The sequence below is a fragment of the Peromyscus eremicus genome, chromosome 16_21, assembly GCF_949786415.1.
Source record: "Peromyscus eremicus chromosome 16_21, PerEre_H2_v1, whole genome shotgun sequence".
NCBI classification, from domain to species: Eukaryota; Metazoa; Chordata; class Mammalia; order Rodentia; family Cricetidae; genus Peromyscus; species Peromyscus eremicus.
Genome location: NC_081432.1, coordinates 16,362,588 through 16,383,870, shown reverse-complemented (window position 1 = coordinate 16,383,870; position 21,283 = coordinate 16,362,588). Strand labels below are relative to the sequence as shown.

Here is a 21,283-nt window from a genome sequence, read left to right as displayed (position 1 = left end):
ATCCTGCAGCAGGTGGCCTTTTATGACTGACTTCTTCCCTGGGTGTCACACCTTCAAGGTTGACCTTGTAGTATGGATCGTGACTTCTTTCTTGACGGTGGGATGGCATTCTGTAGATGGACATTTAAGGTAGTTTCTTCTTCTTGGCCTTCACGAATGGTGCCTTGGGACGTGAACACTCGCGTATGAGTTTTGTTTGGAAACCTTTTTGTTTTTCCAAGAAAACGGAGGTACTGTGATGAGCTCTCTATGTGAAGAGTGTGCACGCATGCTCGCGTGTTCACACTCGCTTGCGCACATGGCGTGGAGGCCAGGTGTCAGGTGCCTTTCTTAATCATGGCCCACTTTATTTGTCTGTTAAGATAGGGGTCTCATTATGCAACCATGGCTGGCCTAGAAACTTGCAATGCAGGCATGTCTGGCCTCTACCTCAAAGATCCACTTGCCTCTTCCTCTTGAGTGCTGGGTTTTAGAGGTGTGTGCCACCAGGCCCAGATCGACCTTTTTTGGTTTTTTGAGACTGGATTTTTCTCTGTGTAGTTTTGGTGCCTGTCCTCGATCTCACTCTGTAGCCCAGGATGGCCTCGAACTCACAGAGATCCGCCTGCCTCTGCCTCCCCAGTGCTGGGATTAAAGGCATGTGTCACCACTGCCCAGCCCACCTTTTTTTTTGGAGACAGTCTCTCCCTGAACATGATTGTCATCAGTTGGTGAGACTGTCGGGCAGGCAAGTCCCAAGAATCCTCTTGTCTCAGACTCCAACAGATACCAATGTGGTCAGCTTTTTATGTGGGTGCCGGGCTTCCAGACCCCAGTCCTGAGGGTTGTATGGCAAGTGTTTACCGGCTTAGCCATCTCCTTGCCAGCCCAGCCAAATTATTTCAGTGTGTCTTCACAAGACCTCAGAGGGAGGTGACATTTTCATTTAACAAGGGAGAAAACAATGCCTTGAAGGAGCCCTGGCCCCACTGGGGCCACACAGTAGAAGTGGCCACCCACATCCCCATCTTGTGAAGCAGGTAGCCTGCCTCTAGGGTTTCATGTTGAATAGGAGCCTCCCTCAAAGTGTGGTCTGTTTGCCACTGATCTGTTAGGCCAGTCCAGTTCATAGCCTTGTGATGTACCCAGACAGGTAAGCAAGAGTTTCGTCTTGACTCACTTGTGGATTCGGTGATGTTGAATTCATATGCTAGGGTGAAATGTATGTGTTAAGAGCTGGGTTCTTCTCACACGCAGCAGCTTGTGCACAGGAGAATATGTGTCTAATGTGTCTATCCTGTGCCCATGGTGGTGGTGGTGGTGGGGACACTAGCCTCTCTCACTTGACAGGCACCACAGGCTGATTAAACTTGGTGACTGTTAGGTTCCCTTTAACCTTAATATCTCAGAGTTCTTGTTATCTAGAAAGCAAATGTGGGCATTACTTGTCTTCCTGCCCTACAGTCTTATGACCGTGGTCTGGGATAGAGTCTGCGCATGGTGGTACTGTAGCCACTGTTCATGAAGAGTCTGCAAGACAGTCAGTCTGTCTCTCTTGTCTCCGTCCATCTGTCTGTCTGTCTCTCCCTCTGTGTGTGTGTGTGTGTGTGTGTGTGTGTGTGTGTGTGTGTGTGTCCATCCTGGGATAGAATTAGTAAGTGCTTTAATCTGTCCATTGCTTTTGCTGCGGACTGGTGTGCAGGATAGGGAGGGAGCATGCGCCAGCTGGTACAGCCAGGTGAGGTATTGTAATTCTCAGGTGTAGAATGGGAACCCTCTCCTTGAGCCTTACGTTGGAACAGTGGTACATCTGGCTTGTGGTTGGTGGCACCGCCACCTTCCTTAAACAGATTCCTGCAGCAAAGTGGTTTGTGTTGATAAACCTATTGGTATAACCAGTGTGTAAGCTAATCCCATAAGACCCGCCAGCTGGCTGTCTCGAGGGATCCTGTTCAGTTCTGAGCATCTGCCGGAGCAGTCAATACATGCAGGCTGCACCTCACAAATGACAGTTTAGAAAGAATGCGGTTTGACCCAGTTGCCTGGCAGTATGTTGGGTGGTTCTTGTTGCCCTAACAATATGTTGTCAGATGCCAGATGTCAAACTAATTTTTGAGTATGGTGGGTTGTTTTTTTTTTTTTTTTTTTTTTCCGAGACAAAATCTGACTCTGTAGCCCAGGATAGCCTAGAACTCACTATGTAGCCCAGGCTTGCCTCAAATTCAGTCCCTTCCCCAATTTCCCCAACTGCTGAGCAAGATTTTAAGCTTTTTGAAATTTAGATCTGGGGATGGCAAGGTAGCTCAAGGGAATAGGGGAGTGTGCTGCCGAGACTGACACAGTGGACTCCCACCAAGTCTTCCTCTGACCCGGACATGTTTGACAGGGCACAAGTGTCCCTCCCCCAAGGTTAAATTTAGATCATCAGTGACTAGACAACAGGATAACAATGTAAATGTTTTTATTATTATTATTATTTGAGTTCATGTATGTTAAGTCATTGGACACTCTGGAAGTGGAGTTACAGATGGAATTGTAAGTCAGTATGTGGGCTCTAGGAGTCGAACCCAGGTCCTCTGAAAGAGCAACCAGTGCTTTTTTTTTTTTTTTTTTTTTTTTTTTTGTTCTTCCAGACAGGGTTTCTCTGTGTAGTTTTGGTGCCTGTCTTGGATCTCTCTCTATAGACCAGGCTGGCCTCGAACTCACAGAGATCCGCCTGGCTGTGCCTCCCGAGTGCTGGGATTAAAGGTGTACACTACCTTCCGGCTGCAACCAGTGCTCTTAACCGCTAAGCCATCCCTCCAGTCCCAGAATAATAATTTTTTTAAATAATTAGAGTAATATATACAAGTATAGTCATAAATGTAAATGATTACAGTAGTCAATGGATCCTGTCTGAATTCCTAAGCATTGACAGTTCATAATTCTTGATAACTAAGACAAATCACTAGCCAATGTCAAGATAATATTTTTAAGTCAGTGCCGTGAGTTCAGTTGATCATCACTTGACTTTTCCTCTGCTTATAGCCCTGTCCTGAAGCTGTGGTGGTCAAGGGCATGTTTGCCTGGACTTTCATGCTTTGGGAAAATAGTCCGCCTTTTATTGGGCCCTAAAGATGTTAATATCAACCTTCATGGTTCTGGTTCATTCAGGCACTTGGATGTCCTCATCAGCAGTGAATGCTACTGTCGATAGTTCTGGAATTTTCCAGAGTGCCATGAGTTACAGGCTGAGAATGATGGCCCATCATGGTAGGCACTAATGTGCTGGTGACTCGGGAAGATCCCACCTAAGGGTTGCTCCATGCTTGCTTCTCCTAAGGAGTTGATACATCTCTCCCTTTGTTTTTATTCGCCTTCTGTTATATTGGAATTATATTTGGTAGGATAAGAAAAGGAAGGGCCGGGCAGTGGTGGCGCACGCCTTTAATCCCAGCACTCGGGAGGCAGAGCCAGGCGGATGTCTGTGAGTTCGAGGCCAGCCTGGTCTATAGAGAGAGATCCAGGACAGGCACCAAAACTACACAGAGAAACCCTGTCTCGGAAAAAAAAAAAAAAAAAAAAAGGATGATGGAGAGGTTGTACAGTCCGTTTTCACATTGATAGACTGAGTGTTCACTAGTGGAAGGAGCCCAGCGTGTTGCAGAGACACTAGTCCGTGCCTGATTGCTCAGATGTCCTCATTTCAAAGCAGCTAGATTCGTACTGGATATGAAAACAGAATAGAATGTTTTTCCTCATCTTCAGGTCTCCAAATACTCAGAACAGTAAGACTTTCTTCTTTGAGTTCCTAATATGCTTGTTTACATTTTGGTTGGAGACTTCACAGAGAGATAGATAAACCTGGATTTGTTTGTTCAGCTTTGAGATGCAGGTTGGATTTTTGAACTGAGATGTGCTTAGGGGCACTGAGATTTTTAAATATTTCAGCTAACAGGGGAGATAGCTGATGTAACTCGAGGATGAGATTTCACAAGGAACCTGATTTATCTCTCTCTGTCAACTTGTTAGTGTCTTGGGACCACCCCGGCTTCCTCTTTGGTCTTTCTCTGTTTCCTCTCTGCCTCCTTCCTGACCTCTCAAGGGGAATGCATTGCAAAGATGATTGTGTACAGATTAAATACAAGGGCCTGTTTTAAGTTCAGGATGTAAAGTTGAGGTGATGCTGCACACCAGGGGTGAAAGCTTGCTGGAGGATTGGGTGGACGCAGGATGCTTTTCTGTAATGTGTGGCTTCTGTAGTGATCAAGTGTACCCATATTGTCAGGACACCAGCAGGACGCTGGATGCGATGTCAGATTTTCATGTAACATTGTTCTCCAAGGCAGTGTTGAATACATCTTACCATTTGTCTTCAATTATGAACTCATGCCTGACATAACCTGTGCCAATCAGATGGCCCCAGCTAGAACTTAGAACTGCCAGGAAGCCATAGCTGAAGGGTTTTTCATAAGCTCTGGGAGCCCCACTGGGCTTTTGACACAACATCTTGCTGTGTAACTCAGGCTGGCTTTGAACTCACTGTAATCCTGCTTCAGCCTCCCAAATGCTGGGATTACAGGTACGCACCAGGACGCCCAACTTCAGATAGTCTTCAACATGATAATTATTGTTACTCGGGGTTTCAGAGTAGCATTTTCTACTAATGGGCTTTGCCAAGAAATGAATGTCTACTCTCAAATGGCGATTTTTTTTTTTTTTTTTTTTTTTTTTTTTGCCACAGACCCAGAGCTTCCCACCCCTGTGGTGGGTCCGTTGGGAAGGAACTTCACAGCAGCTCCTTAAAAATGTGCCTCTTTGCCTGAGAAGAACTGTGTAGAAAAACACAACCCCGTAAAACGTACTTTGTTAATTAGCGGAGTCCTTTTTTAATAATATAAAAAGGATAAAATTCACCCTTTTAGAATGTGTGTTGTGATGGCTGCTAGTGTGTTCAGGAGAACTGTCCATGCCACCTAGTTCCAAGATGCTCCCCTCAGCTCTGTGAGCAGCTCAGGCACAGCAGTGGCCATTCCCTGCTCTTTGGCAACCAGAAGCCTTTATCTATCTTTAAAGTTCTTGTTTAAAAGACATTGCAGCCTGCCATCCCTTTAACTTGATATGAAATCATGAGATGGAAGGAACTTTAATAGAAGGCGGCTGAAGGCTGATCTCCCGTGTCAGAAGTATTAGCTGGGACCCTCTTACCGTTCCCTGTAGGCCCCATGGAAAGGAGAAGGTGGCCTGCCCTGCCTGGCTGGAGCCTCCTTTACTGCTTGTGATGAAACTGCCACTCAATTAAGATCATGTGTGATCGTGTGTAAGCGGTAGATAACCCTTTTGAGAGCTAAGCCCAACAGCAGCTCCGCCAGCTGGGCAGAGTCCCCCTGTCTTTCTCTTCCATGACATTTAGAAGAGTCAGAATTGGACCGGGTTGGTCAGAACCAGAAAAGCAAGTAGCTCGGGTAGATTGCAGGTTTAGATAGATAGATTAGCTAGCTAAATACTTGGGATTCTTGCCAATCATGTGAGTAGGGGGATCTTGAAGTTTCTGGAAGAAAAAAAAATTGAGTTCTTACCTCTTTCTCTTGACTGTAACAGGGAGGGTGAGATCATGCCAAGGGCTGGTGAAGTTAGAGGCAGGTAAGGGAACCAACTCCCAGGGGACTTAAAGACTGCTTCTGGTGACCTTGGCTGTCCGTGGACTTTATAGCTAGTGGATATGCTCTTTGTGGCTCGATTCTATGGTGCTGACCCGGCTCCAGGGGCTCAGCTTTTGTGTAGTTCTGGATTTCAGTCCATGTATCACGAGTGTTATCTGGCAGTTTTCTAGGGTTACTAGGCGGATGATGAACCACGGGTGGTGCTGCCACTGAAGCCTTGAGGGTCTCGGTGTATGTTGGGGAAGCTGGTGGGCGTGGAGTAGTGAGTGGTACAGCCCTTTAATGATAAAGGTAGTGGCCGCTTAATGTCAGACAGCCTCCTCCCTTTTCCCTGTCCTTCTGGCTGTCTGGTGTCAGCAGAGGCGTGGAATTTATGCATTTCTCTCTCCCTGAACTTGGCTGTGTGCTTTCCACTTGTAAATGCCAACAGTAGAATTAAAATATCTATTTAAAATAATAAAGGGCAGGGCTGGGAGAGATGGTTCAGCAGTTAAGAGCACTGGCTGCTCATCCGGGGGATCTTGGATTGATTCCCAGCACCCACACAGTAGTTTACAGTCGCCTGTAACTCTGGTCCTCGGGATCCAGTACTGCCTCTGGCACACACACGGTGCACAAACCCACCCAGGCAAATACCCATACACATAAAATAAAAATCTCAAAATTAAAAAAAATAAAACCTCAAGGAGTGTATGTGGACTAAAAATATCAAAATGTTGGTGTCTTTTACTTTGGAGAGAGTTGAACCCCCTTCTTTCTGTAAGGGATTTTCCTCCAGAGTGGTTATGTTTTGCTGTTTATTAAAGCTTTTTGGGAGATGAGAGGTAACTCAGAGAAGAATGTTGTCACCCACTGCGTTATGCTTGGCCCCTTTTGGTTCAGTGTTTCCAGTGTGTTTTCAACTCGGGAATGCCTGCTTTGGCAATCAATCGCCCCACCTTCCACCCCCGAGTTCCTAGTGCGGAAAGAAAGTAAAATGTGAAACTTCTCTCTGGTCTTCCCATTGGCCTGTAGGCACTTTTAGTACCTCATGAGAAGTACTCTCCAGGGCTCAGTACCTCTCCTCTGTAACTGTTCCACAAACACACAGATGTGCCTCGGTTCATTCGAGGTGGTGGCATTGAGGGAGCGTTCGCTAGTCAGGTGTGTACGGCACAGGCTGGGTCCTGTCAGGAGGGACGTTGCGTGTTCAGGTGCGGAGACTTCATGAAATCCAGCCTTTGATAATTTGAACTGTCACTTTTCAGAAGGATCATGCATAGCCTAAGGAGGCCCTCGGGCTCATAGTGTGAAGTTGTACCTAGAGCCACTCCTGAATTCCTCAGCTGTGTGTGTAGGGGTCCGAAGGTTCCCAGTTGAAAACAGAGCCCTCGTTAAGATAGGCGCCTCTAGAAAGGAGAGCTGTGTTACATTTGGGAAATTCTCTGCGTCCTCACCACATGTCTTTGTTTTGTTCTTTTAATTCTTCTAAACAGCAAGCCAGGGCTGAGCAGGAGGAAGAATTCATCAGTAACACTTTATTCAAGAAGATCCAGGCCTTGCAGAAGGAGAAAGAAACCCTCGCCGTGAATTATGAGAAAGAAGAGGAATTTCTCACCAATGAGCTCTCGCGGAAGCTGATGCAGGTAAATGGTCTCGGTGACCTTTCCTAACCCCACATGCTTGCCTCCTCTTCCTCCCGCTCTCCTGAGGGGAAAAATGGCTTTAGAGTGTTTCATCTTAATATGTGCCCGTGCGATTGTCCACTTGAGTTCTTTGATTTAAAAATGCTGGGGTATGGATCCTTCAGACAGTTGGCTCTGGAGCCCACCTGCTCAGGAAGGCGGGAATGTTTTGCGTGAGTCTTCACAAGACTGCCAGTGATCGCCGCCGGGTAAGCACAAGCAAGGCTGCAGCTGGGTAGCGGTGTGGAAATACGGGGCTCGACATCTTGCCACAAGACTCCTTTCTGCTCTGCTATTGGCTCTACAGTTGAGTCACAAACATCTTCCTCCCGCAGTCAGAGGTGGTCTTCTGCACCCACGTATGTGCCTGTGAAGTGAGGCCATGTTCTAGTGGGGGCGTGGTGAGTTACTGACTGGATCAGACTGTCCTTGCTAGTCACGGAGTGAAGCCATGCACGAAGCACAGCAGGAGGGTTTGGGTCCCCGTGAGGAATTCATTCATTTGCCTCCCTGCTTGTTGGTAGTTGGAAAAAAGTCTCTATGACAGTTGTTCTCATATATGGCAGTTGCGACCCGTTCGGGGCTGAACAACCCTTTCCCGGGGGTCACCCGAGACCGTCGGAAAACACAGATATTTACATTACGATTCACAACTGTAGCAAATACAAGTATGAAATAGCAATGGAAATAGCTTTATGGTTGGGGGTCACCACAACATGAACTGTATTAAAGGACCAAGGCATTAGGAAGGTTGAGAAGCCCATATGAATTTAAGAATAAGATAAGGCCATCTTTAGCTGTGCTGAGATGCCATTGAAGGAAGCACGTGTCTGTATTTTCTGTTCCACGCTACACACAGGTTGCATTTATTACAACGGAGAGTGTGTTTTAAGCGAGGTCCCTTATAAGAAGGTACTAGAAGCTCGTCGCCACTGTGCTAGGTTCTCAATCTCCTCACACACAGGTTCCTCCAGGAGGCTTTGGTGTGTGGAGCGTTAGCTTTCTCCCTCCCCTTGCTTTTTCTTTCCCAGTCGTTGAATAAAGACAGGGCTGGAGCGTGTACAGAATTGGATTCCAGTAGTAGCTGTCGGTAAGGGATCGGTACAGGTGGCCAGGGGCCAGTCATTAGCAGGGGCACCTAGCAGAATGTTTTGCACACATTTTTTTTTTTAATTATTCATTTGCATTGTGATGTAGAGAGAAGAGGGAGGAGGCTAATTTGACTTGCTGTGGCCCATGTTGTCAACAGTAGATGACTTATTCTGCGTGCTGTTTGTAGGGACACAGCTCGTTTCTCCCGGGTTCAGCTGCATCCTCAGTTTTTTTCTTCATTTTTAACAATGCTTGAGAAGCCCCCCTTTCTTATGGAGCTCACATTGTTGCTAGCGTTTGGCTGAAGTGATTCTCAAAGCAGTTAAAACCTAGCCAGTGAGATTGTTTTCTCTGTGAAGATTCACCTCAGGGTGAGGGGCTGTGTTGTTTGTGTGATTGGCTTTCCCACTCACCGATCATAGCCTTTCCAGTTGACACAGATCCCCTTCAAATGAGACGTTAAAAAAAAAAAAAAAAAAGTAAGCCGGGCGGTGGTGGCGCACGCCTTTAATCCCAGCACTTGGGAGGCAGAACCAGGCAGATCTCTGTGAGTTCGAGGCCAGCCTGGGCTACCAAGTGAGTTCCAGGAGAGGCGCAAAGCTACACAGAGAAACCCTGTCTCGAAAAACCAAAAAAAAAAAGTAAAAATGTTAAGAGCCACGTGTACAAGAAAGTGGTGACTGGTATGCCAGGCACAAGACTTGGACTTCAAGTGTGTTCTTCCAGTGTTTTATGAATTCAGCTCCATCCTGGAGAGACTGTTTCTATACACATATCTAATATGCATATATTAGAAACCTAAAGCCACACCCCCCAGTTTTTCTTTCTAAAGAGAATAAATTAGTGTTTGAACTGTATAATATACTAAACTGATCCCCCCGCCCCCAAGTAGTGTGTAGTCTGAGACTTCATGTGACTGTGCATCTCATGTCCACCTTGAGTCACGGTACAGAGTGTCTCAGAACACATGGCCAAACTCTCACTGTTGGATGTAGGGATGGTTAGTATGTTCCTAGACAGTTTCTCATGAATTTGGGCTTGGCTTTTAGACTTCTAGGTGGGTTGTTGGTTGTTTACTTGCTGAAATGTTGTGGTGAACCTGTAGTCTATTTTTGAGGGTATAATTCAGTGGCAGAACATACATTAACACCTGACGATGTCACTGCCCTCCATCTCCAGAATGTTTTCAAATTGAAACTCTTTAACTGGTGAACCATATTGCCTCATCGTCTTCTGGGTCTTGGGATTTTGAAGGCAGTGAGTAGTGGCATGTTGCTTGAAGGTGGGCATCTCTGGCTTATCTTCAAGTGGGGCTCATTTTACAGCTTTATAAACCCATTCTGTTAGCTATCCGCTGTAATGGTTGTTCTCAGTTGAAAACTAGATAGGATTTATACTGTGAGGGCATTTCCAGACGGGTTTAACTGAGGAGGAAAACCTACCTTGTTTAGATGGCACCATTCCCATGGGCTGGGGTCCTGGACTATCTAAGAAGGAGAAAATGAGCTGAGCATCAGCATTCATCCTTCCCTGCCTGAGGATGCAGCAAGACTAGCCGCTTCACATTCTGACTGCCACACCCTTCGGTGTGATGGACATACACCCTCATTGCCATACCCTTCGGTGTGATGGACATACACCCTCATTGCCACACCCTTCGGTATGATGGACATACACCCTCACTGCTATACCCTTCGGTGTGATGGACATACACCCTCAAACCATGAAAGAGGTGTTTCATCACAGTGAGTAATCCACCAGGCATACACATGCCAAGAACCTGCCTCCGTGGTTGACCAGTTGGAGGATTCATAACTCCAGGAGAGCACTGTCTGGTTTTGGATCCTCACTCTCCAGGCTCCTGGTGCACATTTCCTTAATGGATTCAACTGGTCCTTTGTTGGATACTCAAACTCTGAACCACCCAGTGTGGAAAGACTTTTTCCATCTGGAAGATTTTTAGGGTAATTGATGCCAATAGGCTTTTCCAATTGTGTAATTACTTTAATATGGCTTTTGAGGTGTTTGCTTCTGTTTACGATATTTTGAAATAAAAAGCTTGCTAAGAGGGACTGTGTTGTAGGTGCCACAGACAGACAGGTGGCGACTGATCTGTTCTCCGTGACAGTGCTTAGCACCCAAAGGCCATTGGACATCTATTTATAGGACAGTGTGGTTTCTCTGTCGTGATTGGACGTTTCCTTACTATATATTTCAAAGGGATTCCTGAGGACCAGAGACTTATTAGCTGAGGCCCCATGGAGATCTGGCTGCCTCTGCCTCCAGGGATTGAAGGGAGCGCCATGGCCACACCTGCCCCTGAGATGCCATTAAAAACAAAATCAAGTTCATGTAACTGTCGATGAGGGGCCCTTCAGACTACCAGTCTGGGAAGTAGATATGCTGAATCCTCAGCAAAGCAAACCACATAGCACCCTCAGGCCTGCAGCATGTAGCTCTTCTCCCTACATGCTTTTCTGTCATATGGGAACTTTATTCTAAGAAATATATGTTTTCCTGAGCCCTAATTGTAGGACCGGCTACTTGATTGGAGAAAGACTGACCTGAAAGAGTAGGCACTTTGGAAGGATAGCATACAGTGAAGCTCTGCTCTGCAGTCTCTCAGAGAAGGCAACATCATCATTATTTGTAAAATAAATATGATGTTTTTAATGAACAAACTCAGACTGATAAGTGACACGTGTGTTAGAAGCCCCAAAAGCAGTTCTCCAAAATGTTAGCAGTAACTTGGCTCGGGGCTAAGCATGCAGTCTATTATTTATTTATTAATTTATTACCTTTTGAGGCAAGGTCTCGATAGTACCCCAGCTCACAATTGTCCTGCCTCAGCCTTTCAGGTGCTGGGATTACAGACATGCATCACTCAGCTAGGTTATATTCATTGTTTGTGCATGCCTTCTCTCACCGGATACAAGCAAAATGCGTTGTTTCTGTAACTAGACACTTTTCTAATGGGATTTTAAAAATTCTGTCAGCTGGATGTCTTTGCCTTTGAAAACTCTCTCTGACCCTCCGACTTCGGCCCTCAGTGCCCTGCTATCCTGGTTAGGAGTTGCAGGGAGGCCCCTGTAGTCAGTCAGCCTTATTCCTGGGTGATAAAAGATTCTCACTTGCCCCCATCATTAAGAACTAGTAGAATCAAAATGCCCCGTGGGATTCACTCCATGCTGACCTCTATTACTAAAAACAAAATTCCTAGTGGCCCTGGTTGCCGACTGCTGCTCTTGAAGGCTAACTTGCCTTTAGCAGCTGGATAGCGCCCCCTCCACCTTGGTTTCATGCACACCTGATGTATCAGGTTCGTTTCCTGCATGTGTGGGTTGGGGGGGGGTTGTTGTCACCCTGTTTCTGATACTTGTCTTGATTCCTCTCTGCAAATAGGACTACAAAAAGTCAACAAATACTTAGGGTCCCAGTCTTTCACCATAGAATAATTGAGGATAATAAGGAATGCTGGGTTTTCTATATTCCTCAGTTTTTAAAATCTGCTCCAGTTTTGTGTGCTTGCCTTAAAACAACAAATAGGTTCATGGTCTGGTTTTGATTTGCATTTGAAGTTGGATCTGGCCCAGAGGGAAATGCTGTCATTCTAGCTACTGAGACATCAATTCTGTTTTTAAATTATGTGTATATGTGAGTGCAATGCCTGCCGAGGCCAAACGCGGGCATTGGATCATTAGATCCCCTTGGAGCTAGAGTTACAGATGATTGTGAGCTGCCCGATGTGGGTGCTGGGAATTGAACTCGGGTCCTCTGCAAAGAGCAGTGAGTACCCATAACTGCTGGAGCTTTTCTCTCTCCAGCCTTCTCGGGTGCCATTTTTGTTACCGGCTTGTCCCCTGAGGTTAGATTGCCTTCTAGAATTACAGCAGTTCAGTTAGTTTTCTAGCATCTGCAGAAACACAGAAGGAAGTTTTGTGCGGAACTGGAGGTGAAGCCCCTAGCTCCAGGAGATTGCCAGCCAGTGCCTCGGATGGGCATCATGCAGAAGGTGATGGCCAGTGCTTCAGACTGGGGCCATGCAGCAGCAATAAGCATCCTTCTGTCTCCGCAAGGGAATAAAAACATGAGCGGTGCCCAGTTCTTGTTTGCCTACCTGCCCTTGCTGTGGTGGTTGGCGTGAATGGCCCCCATAGTCTCCTGTATGTCTGAGTCCTTGATTCTCAGTTGCTGCTGCCTGTTGAGGTAGGATGAGGAGGGATGGTCTTGCTGGAGGAAGTATGTCGCTGGGGACATGCTTTGAGACTTGTGCCATTTCGAGTTCGCTCCCCCTCTGCCTCCTCCCTGTGGGTCAGAATGTGAGCTCTCAGCTGTTCCTGCTGCCACGCCATTTGGTGACCACGCGAGACCAACCAAACACTTTCTTTGATACGTTGCCTTGGTCATGGGGCTTTGTCCCAGCTATAGAAAAGAAACTTGCCCCCTCCTTCTCACTGACGGAGAAGTTTTGTTTCCTTTTGGTACCACCAGATTGGACGTATTTTTCCCAGAACCCCCTAAGCGTTATGCCTCTGAGTAGCCTGGTGTGTCTGTAGGCACTGGAAGTGAGCGGAGACTCCCAGACCTTCGTTTTCAAAGATGCACACTAGGATTTGAGGCCATTTCCTGCCTTTTCCACAAAGGTGGTAACTCATTTTATAGTCTGTGCAGGCAGCAAAATCACATGACATAGTGATAATAAGAAACTGTTTTGTTAATTTCAGGGTCACCAAGGTCAAGAATGCCTTGGCATCCATTCAGATGACAGCTTGGCCTCCTGTGGGGGGAGGTGAAGGGACCTTGCTATGTGTTTTTCATTAGATTGGCTGGACCCGTGGTCCTTGTGGCCAGTGGTGTTTGGAGATAATACTGACCGAGCGAGATTGCTTTTACATTATAGCTATCAAAACAGTTGGAAGGTTTGTTTTTCTACTTGCTTCTCATTCCCAATTACCAGACTCTCATCTCTGTCTGGTTTTCATTTCCTTTCATGGAACAAATAAGTTCCATTCATAAAACAGCTGCAGGGAGCTGCCAGATTGCTTAAACTGCATTTGAAATGCCACAGACCCACCGGTGGCCAAAGCATAAATCCAAATGCTCCAGTAAATAGCATGCTGGGCAGCTCTCAGTAGAACGGGATCAGTATGAGGACGAGAGAAAACGATAAAGCTCTTCAGTGATAAAACATTGCCTAGTGCCTGGAGAGATGGCTCCGTGGTTGAGAACACTGGCTGCAATTCCAGAGGACCCGGGTTCGATTCCCAGCACCCACACTGTGACTTAACCATCTATGATTCCAATTCCAGGGGCTGCAACTCTCTTCTAGCCTCTATGGGCACTGAACACGTGTGGTGTATAAGACATACATGCTGGCAAAGCACCCATGCACATACAATAATAAAAATAATGGAAAGCCCCAACATTGCCATATTTATCTGAACGTCTACACACGTGTTCGCACACGCAGTTCGTCCATAAGTGAGTTAGTAGTCAGTCTGGAAAAATGGTAAGGGGTCAGAAGCTTCTGTCCTGACTTTGACATAAAATATGAGGTAGAATAGATAGCAAGGAAAAGAAAGGTTAAAGGAAAATAAAAATCGTTAAAGCCAGGGCGAAAGCTTCCTGGATTTATGAGAGGGAGGGAAGCATTATTATTTCTAGTTGGAAGTGTGCATCTTGTGTCTTGACAGGTGGTTGACTTGACGGGATGAACTTTAGCCATCAATAGGAACATCTTTCAAACAAAAGAGGGTCACAGGAGACCTACAGGTGTGGGCCTCTGTGGCTGGAAACGCACGCAGTTCCCATCATTCATTGTGGGAAAGCAGCTGGCGGAGTCGGTTGATGTAGACGGCTGGAAACTCAGTAGAGATGTCTAGACTCTAGATGGAGAAAACAGGCCTTTGGACAGAGGCCCTGGCTCAGTGGAGACATCCTGGCTAGTAACGATGATAAGTCAGGCTGGAGGTACTGTCATTAGGAGTTAGTTATCTCTCTAGGAATCTGCACCATCACTAGGAGATGTGTCCTGAGGGTCAAAGACGCCACAGGAGATCACATGAGGAGGAGGGTGCAAGGGAAAGCCAGAGAGAGGGCCAGGTGCCTGTGACACACAGCCAATGTGGAACTGCAGTCCTGAGAGAGAGACACACACAGACACAGACAGTCGGGAGAAGAAATGACAGAGAATTTGACCAAGCTGCTCTTGTTGGTAGATAGCTGAATGGCCAGAACACACGTGAGAAAGTACAGAACTCCAGCAAAAGTGCTAACAGCTTATCATGCACCCACTGCTCAGAGAGAAGCGAAACTGTGACATCTTTGGAAGAGATTTGCATTTCCTAAGTACGCTGGAAATCTTGACTCCTGATGATGCGAAGGCCACACTCGTCCCTCGGGGTCACCCTGTCTGCACGTGGACACCACCCCTGGAGAAGAGGCTCTGTTGCCTTACCATTCCTAATAACCACCAGCTGGAAATAACTCGGTGTCTATGACCACCAAAGGATGAACATGGCACACTCATTGAGTTGGACATTCGGTGCGGTGAACGGAAGAGCCACGGTTTGACTTATCACAAGTACATTTAACATTTTAACAAAGGTTAAAAAGAACACAAAAGCAGGCAAAGCTGTATCTAAATGTGGACAGGCAGGCAAAGAAAAGGAAACAAAAGGATGTGGGGAAGTGACTGCCGTGAGAACGGGTTTGAGGACCTTGGGGATGGAGTATGGTCAGGGAGAGGCATGCAGGGCTTTGGGGAGCCTGGATGTGTCGACTTGGGTGAGGGCTCTTGAGAGGACGGTGGCAGGCACTAGTTACAGTCTGCAGCCTCCTGCTGTGTAGTTGAACTTATACACCATCACAGCTTTGTTCTTGGTGTGGATTTGGTACGCTCATTATGGTGTCCTTGGTACATACCGGGTTGTTTTCACTCATCCCGAGGCCTAGTCTAGGGCAGACAGTGCCCACAGAGTGTGGGTGCCATCGTTCATCCAGCCACTGTGTGAGTTTTCTCGGGAGATTCTGGAGTAGAGTCCTGGTCCCTACCCTTAAGGGCAGTACCGTGTGGGCGGCCGCCGCTTACGTCAAGGCCAAGGGCAGAGCGTTTGAAGCCAGAGACCTTGGCTGGAAACCCTGCATTTCCCTTTACCTGCAAGGCTTCTGGCTGGCTGGCTGCCAGCCTGTGACGGCAAGTTTCTGTCCTGTACGCTACACGGGGTCATAGTTCCCTATGCATAACCCGGGGAGGTCAGAATAGGGCATCAGATCCCTCTGGAACTGGAGTTAGAATTGGCTGTGAGCCATCATGTGGGTGCTGGGGACAGAGCTCTTGCCCTCTGTAAGGACCGTTATGGGCCATCTTCAGCCCCTAAACTCTTTAATTTTCAGAACGACTCTTTTCATCCCAGGAAGCATTTAGCAGTAGAGATGCATTAAGGAAACACTGGTGGTTGATTTCAAGCACGTCGGAGAGTTTGCTGGCATACTTTGCTCAAGTTTACTTTGGTTTTCGGAAGACTCAGAGACCTTACTAGCCGTGTGTGAAGGGCTCTGATGAAATTCAGAGTTTAAAGGATGTATTTGAGGTTTTCACCCGTGTTGGAGACAGAGCAGAGAGGGTCCTGGAGCTCATTTCTGGTGACGTGTCTCGGGTCTGCCTCCACTAGGTTTCCCTGGAGGGTTTGTCGTGTCATGAGCTGTGGTTTGAACCAGCAGGTGGAGTCGGGGTGTCCATTCTAGTCCAGGACGGCTGGCTTGAATTAAGATGAGGGAAGGTTGAGTGTCTCCTGAAATGCTTGAGACACACAGTGTAGGGAATTTCAGGTATTTTAGGAGTTTGGGTTCTCTGTTTATTCCTAATGGACAAGGGGACTCGAGTCTGAACACAAAATTCATTGAATGTCCATCACACAATGTGAGCATTGCACCCAGCCTGGATATGGTTTGGGGGTTGAGTGCCCCCTTAGTTTTACCCTGATGTGAAGGCAGGTGTGACACTTTCTACCTACAGGGTTTTCTCGGTGCTCAGGTAGTTTCAGATTTTGAAGTGTTTGAGGACTTTCAGGTTAAGGGTACTCAGCCTGAATCTGCCTGAAACGGATAATTTTTCATTTTTATCTCAGGCAGACTATCTGCGGCAAACTGTGTAGTCCTTGGAACATCACTGCCAGCCCTACCCCCCCACACACACACACCTCTCCTCCTCCCTGCTCCCTCCTCCTCCCCCGCTCCACCTCCCTCCCTGCCCCCCCCCCCACCTTTCATCTTAAATCTCATCCCATCCCTGTGGGGGTGTAGGACATCCCTGTGCTTCTCTCTTTGAACCATATTTTCTGTTTCCTCTGCTCAGAGGCTCCTTGCCCTGCCTTGAATCACCTGTCACCTGAGAGGTGGCGGAGGAAGCTGCAGAGGGGTGCTGACTCTGTTTTCTCCTTGGGGGACAAGAACGGCTGTGACTCTCCAGGAGCTTCGGGGTTTGGGGTAGCTTGGTAGCTTCCAAGTGGTTATGGGAACCTGGGGACCTTGTCCTGGTAATGATGACAGCTTTAGCATCCAGTTTTCCTTAGGACATGGCTCTTGAGGAAACAGAAGACGCAGAGCCTTTACAGCCTTTGTTCCAAGTTCACCGTGCAGTCTTTTAAAGGAAATGCCTTGCTAGTTATTGACAGCAGCCGAACATCTGTCTAAATATGACTTCCTGCCATCAGCCAGAGCCTCTCTGTTCTCGGATTAACATTCTCTGACAGATGATGCTGGTTAGGCCAGAAGCTTTCCCGTGTTAGATTCCATTCTTTATTGTTTTAATTTACCTGGGGCAGAATCAATAGTACTCTTAAAAAAAAAAAAAAAAAAAAAGGAAAGAAAAATTAAAGGAGCCATTTTTAGCTAATAAAATGTCTGCCATTGAAAAGCACGTCGGATGTATTTAGAAACACCTTTATGCAAACGGATTAAAGGGTTTAAGACTTAAGTGCCTCTTGCCCTTACCTCACAGACAGACCTAATGTCGCTAGTCTGTTTCAAGGCATGGGGACATCTTAACAGTGGGTTTACCTGCCACCACCACCATACCTCCAACCACACAGGTGTGGAATGGCAGTATTTGGTGACCACCTTGCTTATTTTCCAGGGTCCGATGCTCAGAATCTCTTCCCGGGGCTCTGTCCACTCGTGTAGTTTTAATTACTGCATGGTCTTGCAGAACCTGAGTTTTCGAGAATGAGCTAAGAATAGGTTTACCCCTGTAAGCATCCCCTCACATCTGCTTTCCTTTATCCTTCTGGGTCCCTGTAAGGGTGACCAGCTTGCTTTTGGAGATGATGCAGCAGCTGTTTCAGTTAACGCTTCCCGTGGCGGAAGATGACCTCAGATTGAAAAGTTGCTTTTAAACAGAGTGTGCACTTCCTAAGCAGCAGAAATCCTGCCAAATGTGAGTGTGTGGTGTCCCTTTTGGAGTGACCTGGCCGGGGTCTCCCAGTCACCCACTGTACCCTCCTGAGGAAGAGTGGCTAGCCTAATTTTTCTTGGATTTAATCATTTGACTCTCCACGTGCCAAACCTGTCTCTCGGCACACCTGGGGGCAGAGTCTGAAGGCAGCCTTCCTAGCCTTTCTTGGGGGATGGGGTCAGGAGCAGGGTGTGGTTCCAGAGCTCTGTTCGGTGAGCTGTTGTGTTCTATATAAAAATGGAGGTGACTGTGGTGGACCCCACTGCTCAGGCAGAACACACTGTTCATCGAGAGTTCAACTTTGTGTACTTCATTGTTTCCAGCAGTTTTTGCTTAGCTTCTCCAGGGCTCTGAAGCAGAGGGCTGACTGTCCCTGTCTCATTGACCCCACCCACCCAGAGTGCTGGACGTCATGGCTGGTTATTAGTGAGCACTCCGGCCTCCTCCCCTGTGGCCCCTGGGTTTCTTTAATTTCCTTTTGGTTTTGAAGGTTGGTTTGTATTTAAAAATTATGTAAAATTTTTACTTGTAACACCATAGCTTTAACTTTTAATTGCACATCTGAGGTTCCTCTCTGTTCCTTCCCCCACCCCCCACCCCCCCCCACGCCCTGGGTTCTTTAGCAAGACGTAGGAGGTGTGATGGATGATTTCATTATGCAAAGAAAACTAATGTTGCTGATTTTTGCCAACACCAGCTTATGCGCACCTTGGGAAATCGCATAATTCTGAATAATTTGCTAAGTGTATTTTTGGATTGTGACATCTCCTTCTACAGACATGATGCAGATTACAGTTAATTTGATGACTGGCAGTGTGCAGTGGCTACATGGAAAATTCCTCGGGCCAGTGAGATGGCTGAGCAGGGTGGGCAGAGGCACTTGTCACAAAAGCCTGATGACAATGACGTCACTTCAGTCCCAAGTCTCCAGGCAGAAGAGGAGAGCTCACCTTCTCTTGAAAGTTGCCCTTTGACCTCCACATGCTATTGGCATGCGTGTGCCCAAAGTCCCTTAGTCTTTCCGTCCATGATGTATAACTTAGAGAGATGGCAGTATGTGTTCTAAAGTGCCCCTCCCTTCTCTTCTTCGAATTCCCAGTTCCTCCCCGCAGAGACACCCACTGAACTCTTTTAGAATAGCTAACCGTGTTTAATTGTGGTTTAGTATTTGCTCTTTGGATGATGCCCGGCGTTGACAAGGAAGCGGCTACCAGTAGTGCGTGTGTGAGCACAGGCGGGCACCATTGTTGTGTGTGTGAGCGGCTTCCTAGTGGTGCAGCCTTTGGAAGCCCAGATTTGCATGGTGTTTATGGCATTGGAGTTGCTCAGGGCCCACACCCATGTTCTTCTCTTCCAGCTGCAGCATGAGAAAGCAGAGCTGGAACAGCATCTGGAGCAGGAACAGGAGTTTCAGGTCAACAAGCTGATGAAGAAGATTAAGAAGCTGGAGAATGACACCATCTCCAAGCAGCTCACCTTAGAGCAGGTCAGCCCCAGCTCGCTCGGCTTTCTCTTTAAGCCTACCTTGGCGGGGGTGAGGAGGTGGGGGGGGGTCACGGAGGAGGAGGAGAGGGAGACTTCTTTCAGCTCTTCTCTCCCACAGTTGGGACTGTATTTTCCAGGCAAGCATCAGTGAGTTTCCAGAGTCCCTGTTCATTCTCTCACATGCTCGCTCACTCACTTTAGCCACAGTTAGTATGCTTCATAAACACTGCCGTGAGCTCCTGATTTACAGTGGGGGGGACATCGGGGTTCCTTTTCTGTGAAGTAGAGGGGAAAGGCTCTAACGCCAGGACGGTTTCTGGGTCAGTCCTACGGCAGGCTTGTGGGGAACCAAAAGCTGCTTTCAAGAGTGGTTCAGCAGAAACGATGGACATCTTCCCACAATTCTAGCCCTCTCGCAGGAACAGGCTCCGCTCAGCTAGCCTTGTGAAGACTGATAAAGGAGTGGTAGACTTGGTCGGCTCATCCTGGGTAGGATGACCCTGATGAACTGTGCTCACTGCTCTGAGCCCCAGGTCTCCCGTTAGCAAACAAATCAGGGAACCCATCCTCATGTCTGACAGGCTGGGGTGGGTGTCCATTCCAGAGCTAGCCTTAGAAGCACACACTGGTCCTTCTACTCAAGTCATACACAGCTGTGGCAGCCGCTATCCTTCCGTTCAGGCTGCTGTGTCCCCAGCACTGGGACCTTTGGTGCCTTTTCCCGCTCAGCAGCCTGTCCTAAAAGGCCGTTCACACAAAGCTGAGCCAGGTAGGATAAGACATCCCAGCTCCGTCTTACAGATGCTGAATGTCATATAATGATTTGGCTACACCTCTCAGGCTAACACTCCGATCCCTCTCATAGTCTACGTCTTTTCTGTTTGTCCATCCCTGTGCTGACCCGTTGGCCCGTCACTCTCTAACTCTAGTTGTTAACAGTTGCCTGTGTTGGTGCCAGGATGGGAGTGAGAGGCGTTTCCAGCCAACAGTGACTTTTCTTTTTCTTGTTACTTGCATAGAGCCCTGCACAAAGGAATCCAAGGAGGGGACCGATGGTCCCTGGGTTTTGTGGGGCTGAATGGTTTCTTTAAAAAGGTCCTCACCCCTTCCATGTCAGATTCGGTCTCCAAGGGCTGGTTGTTTCCTGAGTGTACCTAGAGCACTCTATTTCTGTTAATCGCCTTTCAAGGGTAGATGTGATATCTAAGTTTTAGAAGACTTGTTTCCCCAGTTTTAAGCCATTTTGTTCCAGTGTTTACCATTGCTGTGATGGTAAACAGCCCTGCCAGGTAAACCTCCGAGGATTTGTGTCTTAATCCGGGATCCAGGTCCCAGGCATCTAGACCGTTTCACTGAGGGACACCCAGGCAGCTCTGTAGGAGTCTCACAGTGTCGGTATTTGTGCGAACTGTGCTGGGATGTTACCGTGTTGGTAGCCAGTATTTTCCGCAGCCTCTGCCTGGCATGTGTTCATAAGCTGTGACCCTCTTCCCCAGGTGTCAGTTGTGGCCACAAGGTGGAGGAAGTAAGCTGGCGTCAGCAGGAAAGGGCTGTGATCTCTAATCGGCCTTGGGGAGGTAGGGAACGGGTGTCCTGTCCGGTGACAGCCGTTTTCCAGGGGAGACGCAGCACACATGTCTACTCACCCCAGGTAGGGACCTCACAGCAGGCAACATAGGGACACCACCAAAGTCCAACCTGGTGAACCAGTGAGTTTTATTGAGATTGCTGACAGGAATGTGGGTTATTATAGGAGCAGAAATGACTCAGAGACAGCACTGTCCCCAAGGCCTACCCCAGCACAGGTGACAGCTCACAAGATCTGGAAACCTGGAGCACACTGCACACATAGCCTGCGGGCATGTTCAACAGATGGAGTCCAGACCTCTCCTAGGCAGGTGGGCCGGTGGTTTCTGCCGCTTCCGGGCAGCTGGTCTGGCCTCAAGTCTTCTTTGCATTTTTGGTTC

General features: G+C 47.6%; 1 protein-coding gene across 1 annotated transcript in view; it reads left to right on the top strand.

The window, feature by feature from the left end:
• Ccdc6 (coiled-coil domain containing 6) overlaps positions 1-21,283 on the top strand; it is a 92,944-nt gene that overhangs the window by 38,055 nt on the left and 33,606 nt on the right. Inside the window, exons 2-3 of the mRNA XM_059282032.1 lie at positions 7,097-7,246; positions 19,189-19,317. Of these exons, the coding sequence (XP_059138015.1) occupies positions 7,097-7,246; positions 19,189-19,317 (279 nt within the window). The remainder of the gene's footprint in view (positions 1-7,096; positions 7,247-19,188; positions 19,318-21,283) is intronic.